The sequence below is a fragment of the Rhynchophorus ferrugineus genome, unplaced genomic scaffold (assembly GCF_030347505.1).
Source record: "Rhynchophorus ferrugineus isolate W39M unplaced genomic scaffold, kcgeb_rfMv2 rfM11, whole genome shotgun sequence".
In the NCBI taxonomy this organism is placed as follows: domain Eukaryota; kingdom Metazoa; phylum Arthropoda; class Insecta; order Coleoptera; family Curculionidae; genus Rhynchophorus; species Rhynchophorus ferrugineus.
Genome location: NW_027472590.1, coordinates 26,617,341 through 26,630,794, shown reverse-complemented (window position 1 = coordinate 26,630,794; position 13,454 = coordinate 26,617,341). Strand labels below are relative to the sequence as shown.

The following is a 13,454-nucleotide window of genomic DNA, read 5'->3' as shown; positions in this document are numbered from 1 at the left end:
ACGTTGGATTGTCTAGAATTCCATGTAATTTTTTATTTTTCTATTATCTATGACGGAAAATTGAAGCCTCATTAAATACAACAACAAAAATTTACTCATCGTTATATAGATTGTCATTTTAGATATTCTAGTGTGCAATTTTTATTTGCTATATAACATACATTTATTACAAAGAGCATTTACATTTATCGCATTCAAAGGCTTTTACAAAGACTATTCTATATTTTTTCTACACACATATCTTCAAGGACAATAAAAACAAATCATTAGTTTTAAACGTTGAGTTCGGATATTCGAATAACGATACTTTGTAAAAGCCTAGAATCATTTTTTCTAAACGGAAATGGAATGCACCATTAGACATTCGGACGAATTAAAATTGCTATAGGCTGTGGGATTTGTTTGTGTGTTTTTTTTTTTTCATTTAGAAACGTAAAGAAAATTGGCCAAAATTATTTCACAATCTAGCTTTAAAATATAAGGCAGATAATTATGATTCGACTTTGCTGATAGGTATCTAGTGTCCTGGTATAGATATTTTCCTTTGAAAATATTTATGACAATGGAACATCTTCGTAAGTTTTTTTTATAATATGAGTTTAATTTATGAGTAATCTATTACACATAACATTATACTCATACTACTTCTATAAAAAGTATATTACTCAGTTTATACTTTTTTATACGAGTAATTTTGTATTTGTAACAACTAATGAGATGTTTTTCATAAGACTATTTCATTATTTTGATGTAATTTCTACAATTAATTTTTGACGTTTTCATAGTAGGCGGTGTATGTGAAAAACGAAAGCAGAATTTAACGGAAATGGGTGATATTTTCTGATTGACAGGATCAAAACTAATGTGATAATGGACAGACGTGTGATTCAACGTATGTTTTTTAAAACCTTTAACAAGGTTTTAATCATTTAGCTTTCGATGATATGATTATGTGAATAGCTTCCTTTTTTAATATTCTACTTATATAACATTTACATATCTCTAAATTAATAGAGTTCAAAACATACGATCAGGAATTTTTAACCAAAAAAAGTTAGTTAAGATCGAAGGCTATATTAATATAGATAAACTATATGAAAAGCAATTTAATCATTATTTATGGAAAAATTGTGGAACTACTTAATTTATTGCCATTCTTCATTATATTTGCTTCATGTGTTATTTATCGCATTGTTTAAATCAAGTGGCAGAAATCAATTCAAAAAATAAGTAAAAATAATATAAAAGATAAATGGTTAAAACTTGTACATGATATGTGTATGTCTATATGATAAACATATGTAATCTTTTGTAGTAAACATATATTTTTAGTTGACTAGTTAATATACTATTATGTGTATATAAGAACACATTGACATTAATAACCTATTGATGAGGACTAGTGAGAATAACGGAAATTCTTTTAAAAAATAATCTCTCAGGAGTTTTTTACTAATCAGGGTTGACGTAAAGTTAAGAATATAAAAATTCGGTCCTTGTCGTTCTGATCTACTTATATTTAACCTGAGCTGTTCGGTTCACGGTTACTAGTCATTCAAAAAAACAAAACAAACAAAAGAAAGTAAACGCTCTGCAATGCATACAGTGATATGAAATTTTTGTTCATAAAAATAAGTTAAATTTTCCAATGTATTTTTTATAATCCTGGATGAAAGAAAGTATGTAGACATCTTATTTTGTACTAGGGACGTTTTTTACCGAATTTGAAAATAAAACAATTATATAAGGCTGAAATTGTTGTATAATTTTTCTTGTGTTTTCATTCCCTTAATGTGACGCTCGTTTTCAAAGTACGTATAAAATACATTTCCGTTTATTTCAAATAATGACGTGAAATATTAACACAACAATGACAATCAATTATGGTCTTAGTTAATTTATTTATCAAAATTGTGTTGCCATGGTAACCATTATCATCGTTAACCGTAGTTACATCGATATCATATAATTTATTTTAGTTAGCGGTTCCTACCAATTAAAAAAAATAAGGGTGTGGATTATATAACGTGATATGAAATTTTTGTTTATAAAACAGTTAAATTTGTCTAATATATTTTGTATAACCCTGGATGAAAGAAAATATATATATAGACATCTTATTTTGCACTAGAGACATAACAATTGGAAAACAAAATAATCCTATAGGGCTAAAATGTCATATTGGTTTTCTTGTTTTTTTTCCTTAATCCATCTCTAAGCTGATTTGATTTTTTTGTTGATATTTTGTTACACATGCCTATATTGCACCTATTTCTAAAGTATGCATAATAACGTATACACTTAAAAATTAAATATATCTCCAACCTGACATTAATTTTTTCTTCATATACTTTAAAATATTCGCAACTTCTTTTCTATCTGCTATGTTTTCATTTTCATCTGGATCTATATTTAACGCATATAGCTCTTCACCATATGTCTAGAATTAATACAAAAAAAAGTGAGTACAACATTTGGTTTCACTGCGATTATATTTACTTTTATAAATTATTCAGTTATTATTCTATCGAGCCCACTATATGAACTCACCTGATTCCAGTCTGGAATAAAATTACTTGTATTAAATTTGACCCACTCTGTGTACCTAAAATGTTTCATAATTATGGTGTATCCCATTATTTTGATTTGGCTCAAATGAGGTTTATCACTGTTGGGCTTCATTGTAGGATATGGTCCTGGTCTTGGATATTGTGTAAATGCTGCTAATTTTCCTGTAACTCTCTGAAACTTTTTTTTAACAGTCTATTCCAAAGTATACCAGGGTACATACTTGACTTGAAATAGTTTGTAACATAATTGGTAATAAACTTCTTCCCTCAGTACAAGTATTAATTTTTATATTTTTAGGGCATTTTACAAGAGGGGCTGATACTTGAGTCAGGTCAACAAGAGTAGGGAATATATCGACTAATTCAACAAATGATTCAATAGTAACTTTTCTCTTGGATAAGTTAGGAACATGTATAATCAAAGGGACTCCTGTTGCTTCTTGAAAATTACTATACTTGGAAAATTCCCCGTGTTCTCCAATAGACCATCCTTAAAAGTGAAAATTTCTTTAAGGGCTCATGAGTACAGTTCCGTCAGACTTTACCATGGTCTCCAGTTAAAACCACGATTGTTTGGTTCAAATTAATATGCTCTAGAATCTGCCCTATCAAGTCATCAATGTAAGTAACTGATGAGTAGTAAGACTGCTTAATTTGCCGCAAGAGATCATCTGTGACTGGACCATATGGAAATGAAATATTCAATTTCTTTATATCATCCCGTACTCTAATATCTATCCAAGGATTCCATGCAACCGTTGGTAAACCTGAAGGCCTAAACCTATTACTTGGCAAAGTTATCTTATCTAAAGGGTGATAATCTAAAATATACATTTTAACATAAATCAAATTTTATCTTTTTTTCTAACAAACCAAGATACTCTGTAGGAAACTTGAAAGGTATATGAGGTTTATGAAAACCAATTGCTAGGAAATATGGTTCAGATACAGGTGTTTTTAGGAACCTTATAGCTTCTTCTTTTGATTCTATGGAAAAATTAGTTAACATATAGAGTCACTATTTTCTTTTCATTACCTAAATCAGGCAAAGTTTTGTCAGGTTGAAACTCTGTTACTACAGGACAAATTAAGTTTTTTCCTAAACTGCCATCAGAATTTTGACACACTTTAGCATTTTTATATGCTTCAGTTTTAGGATGGAATGGATTTTGACTCCAGCTGTATGGCTGATCATCAGAGAAATTTGAAGATAAACCTGTTGGTAGCTATTTTTGTACAATTTTTAAGTAATAACAATAATTACCTGGATGAAATATTTTTCCTATTGAATGAGTATGATAACCATGTTCTTTAAAATATTGTGGTAGAGTGGTAAAATTGCCTACAGTTGTCCTCCAGTAACTGTAAAAGTCATATAGGTGAAGACTATCTGGTCTTCTACTTGTTAACAATGAATTTCTACTGGGTGCACATAGAGCTTGCTACAACACAAGTTATGTATAACATACAAAGATGATATGAGCTTGCACTTTACTTGAGCATATGCCTTGGTGAAAACAAAACTTTGTGAAGATAGTCTATCAATATTTGGTGTGTAAGCATTCAGATCCCCATAACTACCTAAAGCTGGTTTCAAATCATCTCCAATTATAAAAACTACATTTTTATTAGCTTTGCAAGGTACATAATATAAAAGTGAAAATATGAGAACAATTAATTTTATCATAACTTGTAATTGGGAAGAAATTAATATTGTCGATTTGCGCATTTCATATTTAATTAAATGCGACTTATTCAACAAAAATGCTAAGTGGTTTACATTCTCTCGTTTAAAATATTTACTGTAAATATTTGCTGGTAGACGTATTACAATTTAAAACTTATTTATAGTCATACAATAGAGAGACTTCTATTCTATGTTTATAGTAAAAAAATATTTAGAAATTGAAATAAAAGATTAGAGATGAAAATATTAATGAGATTTAGTGTTAAGGTAAGCAACACAAAATACATGACATTAAAAATTCAAAAATTTGTTTTATTGAATATTATTATTCACATATCCGTACTTTTAAATATTACCTCCCTCTATTTTCTTTTGAGAACATTCCTTGTATTTATTTTTTATAGTAGAAGGATAATTACCAACAGTTACTTTTAATTTTATTTTTTAAAATGTTCGATAATTTCGGCAGAATCGTTATTTTTCGTCTATATAATGCATTATTGAATATCGCCACTAAAGAAGAAGAATTGTCGTGCGTTGTGTCAATTTGAAGCGTGTCAACAATTCGGCTTTAAAGGATATATTTTGTGGTTTATAATAAATATAATTTCTAGGTAGTAGATTAACTGGAAGGCATTTGATAAATGTATTCATTAATTTATATATTTCATAGGCTATTTAGGAAGAATAATGGCTCTTCCATCAAATTATAAACAAGTAGCCATGCAAATGGCCAATCCCCAAGCCACTAATCGTAAGACAAATATCATACATCTAATTTTTATTTAATTCGCGTATAAGTAGATTATTATATTGTATTATTTGGTTATAAATCATATAAGATAATTAGATCCGCTTGCGATCGCATGAGTAAAATCTTAAGTGGACTTCTTTCGTTTGCCATCTCCCCAGTATACAATTACTGTTAGGAATTTGTATTATTTCCGAATAAAGCATGTTAGAATAATATCTGAATCAGAAATAATTTATTCATAAGCCAGACTAATAACGATAATGTATTGAGATGTGTTGTAATTTTTTAAAATTTATTTATTCAATACATTTCGTTAACAGTTTTGTAGACTAGTGCTGATGATATGCTTTGTTTGTGTTTGTTGTTCAGATTTGATGTCAGCTGGCGCTCCCATGACTTTCAACATATTGAAAGGTAACTGCCTAAACTATCAAATACTTAATATTAACATTGAAAAATGATTTTATTGTTCAGCTTTTTACAATACTTTTAAGACGCTTTGCTCTAACTTACTATTTTTTAGATACTGTTAAAAATTTTTCTTCTATTTATGATCTATAAGGAAGAAAAATTTAACAATTTTGTATACATTTAAAGAGATATGATGGTTTTACTTTTTTAAGTAGTTGTTAATGTAGAGTATTTAAAATCATACCTCTATAATTTGTTTTTGTGCTTATAATGTACTTAAGATCTATTAATTTTTTTGATATATAAAATAATGTTGTGGCTATTTGAATTGGTAAGTGAAAAATAATTGTTTACCTTTTGCATGCTATTTTGTGGTTCATATTATATATGTTTCTAATTAATATTCATCTATTCTTTTATAGAAAGACTTAGGGCTTCAGGTAGTTCTGGATCATCATCAAATGTATGTTTTATATTTATACGAGCATTTAAGTTAATATTTAATTCCATTATATATTATTATTGTAGAAAGAGACAAATCCATTTGTTTCAACACCAAGTGGAAATCCAGCTTTTATGCCACAGAAAGCCGGTACTGGGAAAACGGTAATGAAATGATAAAATGCATTCATTTATCTTAGTAACAAATAGTGTATATTCATTAGAAAACTGAAGCTAAAATACCCAAACCGCCAAAAGCACCAGAAAAACCTCTTATGCCTTATATGAGATACAGTAGGAAAGTGTGGGACACAGTTAAAGCGCAGAATTCAGATTTGAAGCTATGGGAAATAGGCAAAATTATTGGCCAAATGTGGCGTGATTTACCTGAAGAAGAAAAACAAGAATTTATTGAAGAATATGAAACAGAAAAGGTATGTTTCTACATAATTTAACGCATTAATAAACTGACTTTGCGCTAAAATATTTGATTTTATTAAAGTAACCATTAAAAATGGTGTTTTTATAGGTCGAATATGAAAAATCTTTGAAAACATACCACAGTTCACCAGCATATCAAGCATATATTGCTGCAAAAAATCGTGGAAAATCTGGTGAGTTTTCATATTTTTAATTGTATTCACTGTAACCTAGTTTGATATTAATTACTAAGAAATTTAATAAAAAATATTTTAGAGTTTTGATTAGGGTAACACATTTTTTATCGTTTAACAATTTAATGAATGATAATTTGAAAACAAACAAGTGAAAAAACATTATACACAGTCATTTGTCACATAACTTGATTCTCAGTCAAATTGAATTAGTCTATTCCTTATATTTATTAGTCTATATTTTTAAATATTTAGCTTTTATGGATGTTGACTGTAAGAAATAATTTTTAATTTTTTTGTTTTTTAAAGTTTTTTAATCTTTGTCAAAACTTTTAATGTCTCAATTCAGTGTTTTGGAGTTTATCAGTCAACTTCAAATGCTTATAATTTTCGGTTTCTAGATAACTTTGCAATAAAAAGTATATAATGTTCTTTTTGTATATAAATCTTGAATATAAATAAAATATTATTTTTATACTGTTAATTAGTAGTCGATAGATTAAAGATATCCAAACTTCATCTGTATCATTGTGTTTTTAACCACAAATTAATTTTAGTTGCTCAAGGAACTGATGGGGATAGCCATGAAAGAAGCTCTGGATCGTCCAAGCAATCTGCGGATAGGAGAATTGAAATACAACCCGCTGAAGATGAAGAAGGTTTATTGAGTGCCCTCACATAAATTAATTGTAAATAATTTCATTTTCGTTTACAGATCAAGATGATGGCTATTCCGTTAAGCACTTGGCTTATGCGCGGTACCTGCGAAACCACCGTTTAATTAATGAGATCTTTTCAGAATCTGTGGTACCCGACGTGAGATCTGTAGTTACTACTGGTAGAATGCAGGTACTGAAACGGCAAGTGCAATCTTTAACAATGCACCAGAAGAAGCTAGAAGCCGAGCTACAACAGATCGAGGAGAAATTTGAAGCGAAAAAGCGGAAATTTATCGAAAGTAGCGAACAGTTCCAGGATGAGCTCAAGAAAGTAGGTTAGAGAAGTAAAAAAGAAAAATTAAGGTAGTAACGTAGTATCTATTTAGCATTGCAAACCTGCTGTGGACGAGGATACTTTTATGAAAATGGTTGAAAGACAGTATGAGATATTGAAGAAGGAAAGAATGAAGATACCAGAAGAACCTAAGAAAGTCGCACAAAATGGTACCGTGGAACTAGTAAATGCCTCCGTACATCAGAATGGGCAAGCACATGAGGAGCAGGAACCAATGGATACCACACCGCCTCACGCACCACCTGCTGTTAATGGAACCGGCTCTCATGATAAATCGGACCCCCCCGTGGGACCTTCTCAGGTTGCTCCTAGTACTCATTCTGTGTCCAATCCAACTGAACATCTGTCGCATTCGGGGGTTGCTTCAATTCCTGGTTCTGCACCAACACAAGGTAGTCCTGCTACCCATCCACCAATGCCACAGGTATAGTTTTTGTTTGTAATTTAAATATTAGACAAACTTAGCAAAATTCTTTATCATGGAGTAATAGAGAGAAAACTTGATATGGGTCTTTGAAGTTCAATCAAATATATCAAATCAACTCAAAATGTTCTCTTCGGTCTTTTCTTTTTCATATTTGTTTATAGTGGCATCAATTTCAAAGGGTTTGTTAGAGGTCTGCCTTATTTTTTTGTTGTTTTCTTATCAAGAATTTGTATCATTCGCAAAGCAAACTTTGAGCCTTTCCCTGTTAAAATTCTATTTGTTCAACTCAAAAGTATCAACTCAAAGGAAAATAATTATATACAATTAACAGGTTTTTAACTAATTTTTTTTCTTACCACTGACAAAAAATGTTTTCGACGTGGCAATATCGCGGCAGAAAATAGTTAGCTAAAAGACCTACTAACAGTATAATAAAACAATTTTGTGCCGGCTTAAGCGCAGTAGTAAAGGCGACAGGACGCTCCACCTACTGTTGCGATAGTCGCGGGTTCGAATCCTGCTGGGGCATGGTCGTTAATTTATGTTTGTGATTATTTAATATTTGTAGTTGTCCTAGACAAGAGTGTAAAATCCGACAAGGCAAATAATCCCAGTCACGCCAGTAACCAGGCTGGATAAGACCGGATATCTTCTGGGATGATTTCTAAGATGGTCACTCGCCAGTCGGTAGGCTTAATGCCAAGGACCGGTGTTCGGAGCTTACGTTAAACTGTAGGTCCAGTCCAGATAAACCCTTAGTTGGTAAAATGAGATTTTAAAATATATTAAAAAAAAAAACAATTTTGTTTGAGTCTGGGGCACGAGATATTGTCTTGCCTCTATAGAATCAGTCTCAATTTGTGGGTCTACTGATTTATTCATAATTGTATATAAACAAAAAGCACACTTAATTTTTTTTTTCAAAAGTTTTACTAAATAACCAGAGATGTACACTACGATACAACATAAAACTTGACTCTTATAAGAACATCTGAACTGAAGTTACAGAGTCAAGTAATTAACAGTAAGTGTGAACAGAAAGGGGGTACTGGCTGAATTAATACAAATTTTATCATTACCTTCTGGAGTTAGTTCAGATGTCAATGACACTTGCTTTGAACACCCTGGTTGTGGGTCTGGAACGATTGAAATAGGCACTACAAATATAGTAAGACAGTTTAGAAATTAATGGTAACAATTATGAACAGAAATGTGACTGACTCCTTCAATTTACCTTCAATATCATTTTGTTTTTGATCGACTTCCATTTGTACATATTCTGGGCTCATGGTATTATTTTCGCTATCACTAAATTGTTCATAAGTTAAAGAATGTATCACAAAAATGTCGATGACATGGTAACGATCATAAATCTGATCGCCGGGTACTTCGTGAAACATTTCTTCATTATTTCCTATAGAGTATCTTTGTCATTATTATTTACTTGATTCACGAACTCTACTCATTGTTATGCATGAAATTTACACGGCAATAAGTAATGTCATTCCATTTATAAATATAGGGTCACCCACAGCAACCTTCTGGTGGTCCCCATCAAGGCCATCCACCCCACATACCACCGTCACATCAAGGTCCAATGATGCCTCCGACACAACCATATCCACAACAGTATCCTCAAGGTAAGCGCCCGATATTTTTTCATGAACACATTTTAAGCGTAGTTTAGGCACACCTGTACCTTCTCAACAAGGTGTGCCACTGCCAGCTAGGCCACCACCTCATCCGGGCTACGGATATCCAAGTGCCGGACAACAAGGTCCCGGATACCCGCCACACCCGCAGCAAGGATATTCACCCGCTCAATATCCAGGTTACGGTCATTACCCGCCTCAGGGCTATCCGCAGTACCCACCTCACGCTCAAGGACGTCCTCATCCGTATCCCGGACCTCATCCCTCAGACGCACCTCTTCAAGGAGATGGTGCAGTGTCATACTCTTCCGGCGCTACGGACGGAAATGGCGACAGCGATGAAAAAGGTAGGAAAAGACAATTATGAAATACACAAAGTGTATTATATTGTGTGTCAAATATATCATTCTTTTCCAGGTATCAAAAAAGAAGGTGGCAGCGATAAGGAGAAGGAAGAAAGTCAATAATGTTTTTATTTTTTTTTGTATTTTTTGATTAGATTTATAATTTTAGACTAGTTTTAATTCTAGGATAAAAAAAGAAAACTGTTTGTTAAATGAAAAATGTTTTTAATTATTTATGTATAATATTTGTCATTCTATGTAGCGGCTGGTTAAGTAATATATTAGTTTATAAACATTAATGATTTTGTTTATGTACATAATTGATTCATTGTGGGAAACATAAATAGCAGAATGAATTTTATTTGATAATATGATTAAAACAAAATTATTACTTCGCCATTTTATCATAAAAATTATATTAATTATTATACCTTCGCCATTTTCTCCAATATAGTTATTTGAAAAATAACATTGCTTTTTTAATTCCAATTTTCTAAAAGTATATGGCATTATAAAAATATTAACGATTTCTTAATTCCATTTGCTGGCGTCAATAATTCTAAACTAAGGCGGACTACCGAAAAAGTCCATCAAGCTTGTTCTGTTGGTCGAATTTTTGGCTTATTATTCTTCATATAAATAGAAAATATACCGAATCCAAGGAAGATATAGTAAATTTTCTGAAAGAGATTCAGATGACAGTTCCAATATTCAATCAGAAAATCAGTACCTATTGATCGATTGATGATTATGATTTCTAGGAAAATTGTAAATGTATAAAAAGTAGGTCAAAAAATGTAATTATGGCAAATATATCTCAAATCTTATTACTAAAAAATTGTATAGGCGCGGCAGTTTATAATCAATTTGGAGATGGTAAATACATGAAAAACTATTAACTAACTATTATTAGAAACTCACAACAAGAGTTTGTGGTCTGAAGCTTAACGAATTGTTATCAAAAACAAATAGCTCACATTATAAGTAAAATCATTACCTATATTGTAATGTATAAATAATAATACTGCAAGACTAATTTTCAATTGTCTTTATGGTTGATAGCTTTATTAATTAGTTTAATCTGCAGACAAAACAAACAAACAAATTTGCTTGGTCTATACATACATTAAAATATTAAATATTTTTATAGAAAAATTTTATATTATTATTACTAGTAATGTTGACCATAAACGGAAAAATGACATGGGAGGTTTCATAAAAATAAAATTATTTTTAACAGAATCTAAATCTCAATTCCAATTCTATGTATAATAAAACATGAAATTAATTTTGAAATAATAATATACTTTTATACTTAGAAAATATTAGAAGTTGTATACTCAATTTCATATGTAATAAATATTTACTTCTATTTATTTTTACTGATTAACCTTATTATAATTGTTAAAATAATAAAAATCCTAAAAATAGAATTTACATAATTGACAAAATATCTCAAAATATGAAAGAATATCATAAACAATTCGATTTAAAACAATTTATTTTGTATATATTTTTTAATTTGACAGATAAAATTATTTGGATGCCCCTGAATAAAAATTCGAAGATTGTTCAAAATATTACAATTTCTTGATAGCACTATAAAAAATACATATTTGTAACTTGCGAGGAAAACCAGTGTGCCATGATTTTTTTCCGTCTTATGATTTGAGCAATATGTTGCCGATATGTATTTTATAGTTGTCAATATGCATGATTAATTTGTTTCCAACAAATTAAATATAATTTTCTATTTAATAAAATTTAATATATGTGCACTATTAGTTATTTGTTTATTGTTAATATGGTTGAATAAATCTGAAATATCAATTGATGTTACAAAAAATATTCGGTCATAGTGAATGACCATTTTAAGGAGATTGTTGACAACTACGCATTTTGACGGGCAATTTTTTATCGTACTTCATATTAGATTCATACGAGCGGTGCCCTTTGCTGTACTTCTACATCGTCGCTCTATCATAATTCTATATTTCCTAAAATTACTGTAATTTTAATCGAATTTGTTCTTTTTTATTCTATAGTGATTTGCTGTGTTCCATTACCGGTAAGTAAACATTATTAGATAACTATTTATGTGAATAATTGTTGATATAATTGCCATTAAGTGCACACCCGTCACTGACTCGACGCGAAATTGACACGAATCGGAACAATTTTTCCGCATTTCGGAAGATATATGAATTTCTATCTTTCTTTTCTGTTTTCAGGTACGGGAATATCAAATAGCAATCTCCTGTGACCACCTCAATGTGCTAATGTGGCTGACGAGCCTGGAGCATTCTAGGCTTCGTGCACATTATCATTCCTCTGGTAGCAGGCCATTGCAGACTTTGATACATTGTATGATATCGCCCGTTGCTTCGGCAAACTTTTAGTTGATTACCTTGCGGGTCTCCTACGGCAGGGCCCCGTGAGTTCGATAGATGATGAATGAATGGGCTAGTATGGATTGTCATTGGTGGTGGTTCAATAGATCTTTGTTCTTCCTTTTCCGGTGATTATGTGGGACTCGGCGGTCATCGGGACTACACGTCACGCGAGCAATTCGTTGAAGATTTTTGCCCAGGATATCGGGAGGCCCGTGATAAAATCATTCATTGTTTTTGTTTATTCTCTTATTTGATCGATCATATATTTTACACTGATTAAATCCATCGCCAAATTGACTTCAGACAATCCGTTGTTTTGAACTGGGCCGGCGGTGAAGCTTCTTAATCGGCGCCAGCATATCCCCGCGTATTCTTCAGAAAAGTGAGGTGAGTTTTTCTCCTATATTTCCGATATATTAATTTTTAATGTTGTTTTCTTCGTGTTTTAGGACATTTCGCGAGCGCAGCGTGAGTATTTATAGTGCTAGTGAAGTGTGGTCCAATCCCCGAGATAATTAGGGTCTCCTCAAGCCTGATATCGTGACAGTAATTATTTTTATAGTTCCGAAGTAGACGATACGTTTATATTCGGGTTCGATTGAAGTAAATAAGGAGATAGGATATAGGACATCAGGTAAATTTAATTTTTCTGTGTATCTTCGTATTTCATTTTAATATATCTTTGATATGTTACAGATGGAAGTACAATGTGAATCGTTTCGCGGTTCCAGACCAGTAACAGGTGAATTGAAAAGTCCCCGGCCTACCATAGTAAAATACTTTTTTTGGCAAAATTAGTTTTTTTTTATTCAACATAATTCCCTTTAAGGGTGATACACTGATTATAGCGACCCTCCAACTTTTCGGTACCATTTTTGTAGTACGATTTGTCCTTTGCTTCAAAATAGGCCTCAGTTTCGGCGATCACCTCATAATTCGACGATAAATTCTTCTCAGCGAGCATTCTTTTGAGATCTGAAAACAGGAAATAGTCGCTGGGTGCCAGATCTGGAGAATACGGCAGATGAGGAAGCAATTCGAAGCCCAATTCATGGATTTTTGACACGGTGTATTGTTTTGGTGAAGCAGCACTTTCTTTTTCTTCAAATGCGGCCGTTTTTTCGGCGATTTAGTCCTTCAAACGGTC

General features: G+C 31.4%; 3 protein-coding genes across 4 annotated transcripts; 2 read left to right on the top strand and 1 right to left on the bottom strand.

Moving 5' to 3' along the window:
* Window positions 1-1,744: 1,744 nt before the first annotated feature.
* On the bottom strand, window positions 1,745-4,488 carry Ids (Iduronate 2-sulfatase). Its single transcript, XM_076417857.1, has 8 exons — window positions 4,066-4,488; window positions 3,835-4,012; window positions 3,607-3,786; window positions 3,444-3,557; window positions 3,116-3,391; window positions 2,792-3,060; window positions 2,551-2,742; window positions 1,745-2,440 (listed from the first exon to the last, which is right to left on the bottom strand). The coding sequence occupies exons 1-8, from the start codon at window positions 4,297-4,299 to the stop codon at window positions 2,309-2,311; spliced, it is 1,575 nt and encodes a 524-aa protein (XP_076273972.1). The 5' UTR covers window positions 4,300-4,488; the 3' UTR covers window positions 1,745-2,308.
* Window positions 4,489-4,769: 281 nt separating this feature from the next.
* On the top strand, window positions 4,770-10,213 carry Bap111 (Brahma associated protein 111kD). Of its 2 annotated transcripts, XM_076417852.1 has the most exons (13): window positions 4,779-4,871; window positions 4,931-5,011; window positions 5,381-5,425; window positions 5,845-5,885; window positions 5,951-6,028; window positions 6,088-6,297; window positions 6,393-6,477; window positions 7,035-7,136; window positions 7,193-7,467; window positions 7,523-7,915; window positions 9,441-9,558; window positions 9,606-9,917; window positions 9,988-10,213. In XM_076417852.1, exons 2-13 carry the CDS (start codon window positions 4,948-4,950, stop codon window positions 10,035-10,037), a joined length of 1,773 nt encoding a protein of 590 aa, XP_076273967.1. In that variant the 5' UTR covers window positions 4,779-4,871; window positions 4,931-4,947; the 3' UTR covers window positions 10,038-10,213. The 2 variants fall into 2 exon arrangements, with proteins under 2 accessions (XP_076273968.1, XP_076273967.1); XM_076417853.1 differs by lacking the exon at window positions 5,381-5,425 and having other exon boundaries at window positions 4,770-4,871.
* An 899-nt stretch (window positions 10,214-11,112) lies between these two features.
* On the top strand, window positions 11,113-12,463 carry LOC143204493 (uncharacterized). Its single transcript, XM_076417040.1, has 3 exons — window positions 11,113-11,124; window positions 11,848-11,982; window positions 12,146-12,463. The coding sequence occupies exons 1-3, from the start codon at window positions 11,113-11,115 to the stop codon at window positions 12,311-12,313; spliced, it is 315 nt and encodes a 104-aa protein (XP_076273155.1). The 3' UTR covers window positions 12,314-12,463.
* Window positions 12,464-13,454: the final 991 nt, after the last annotated feature.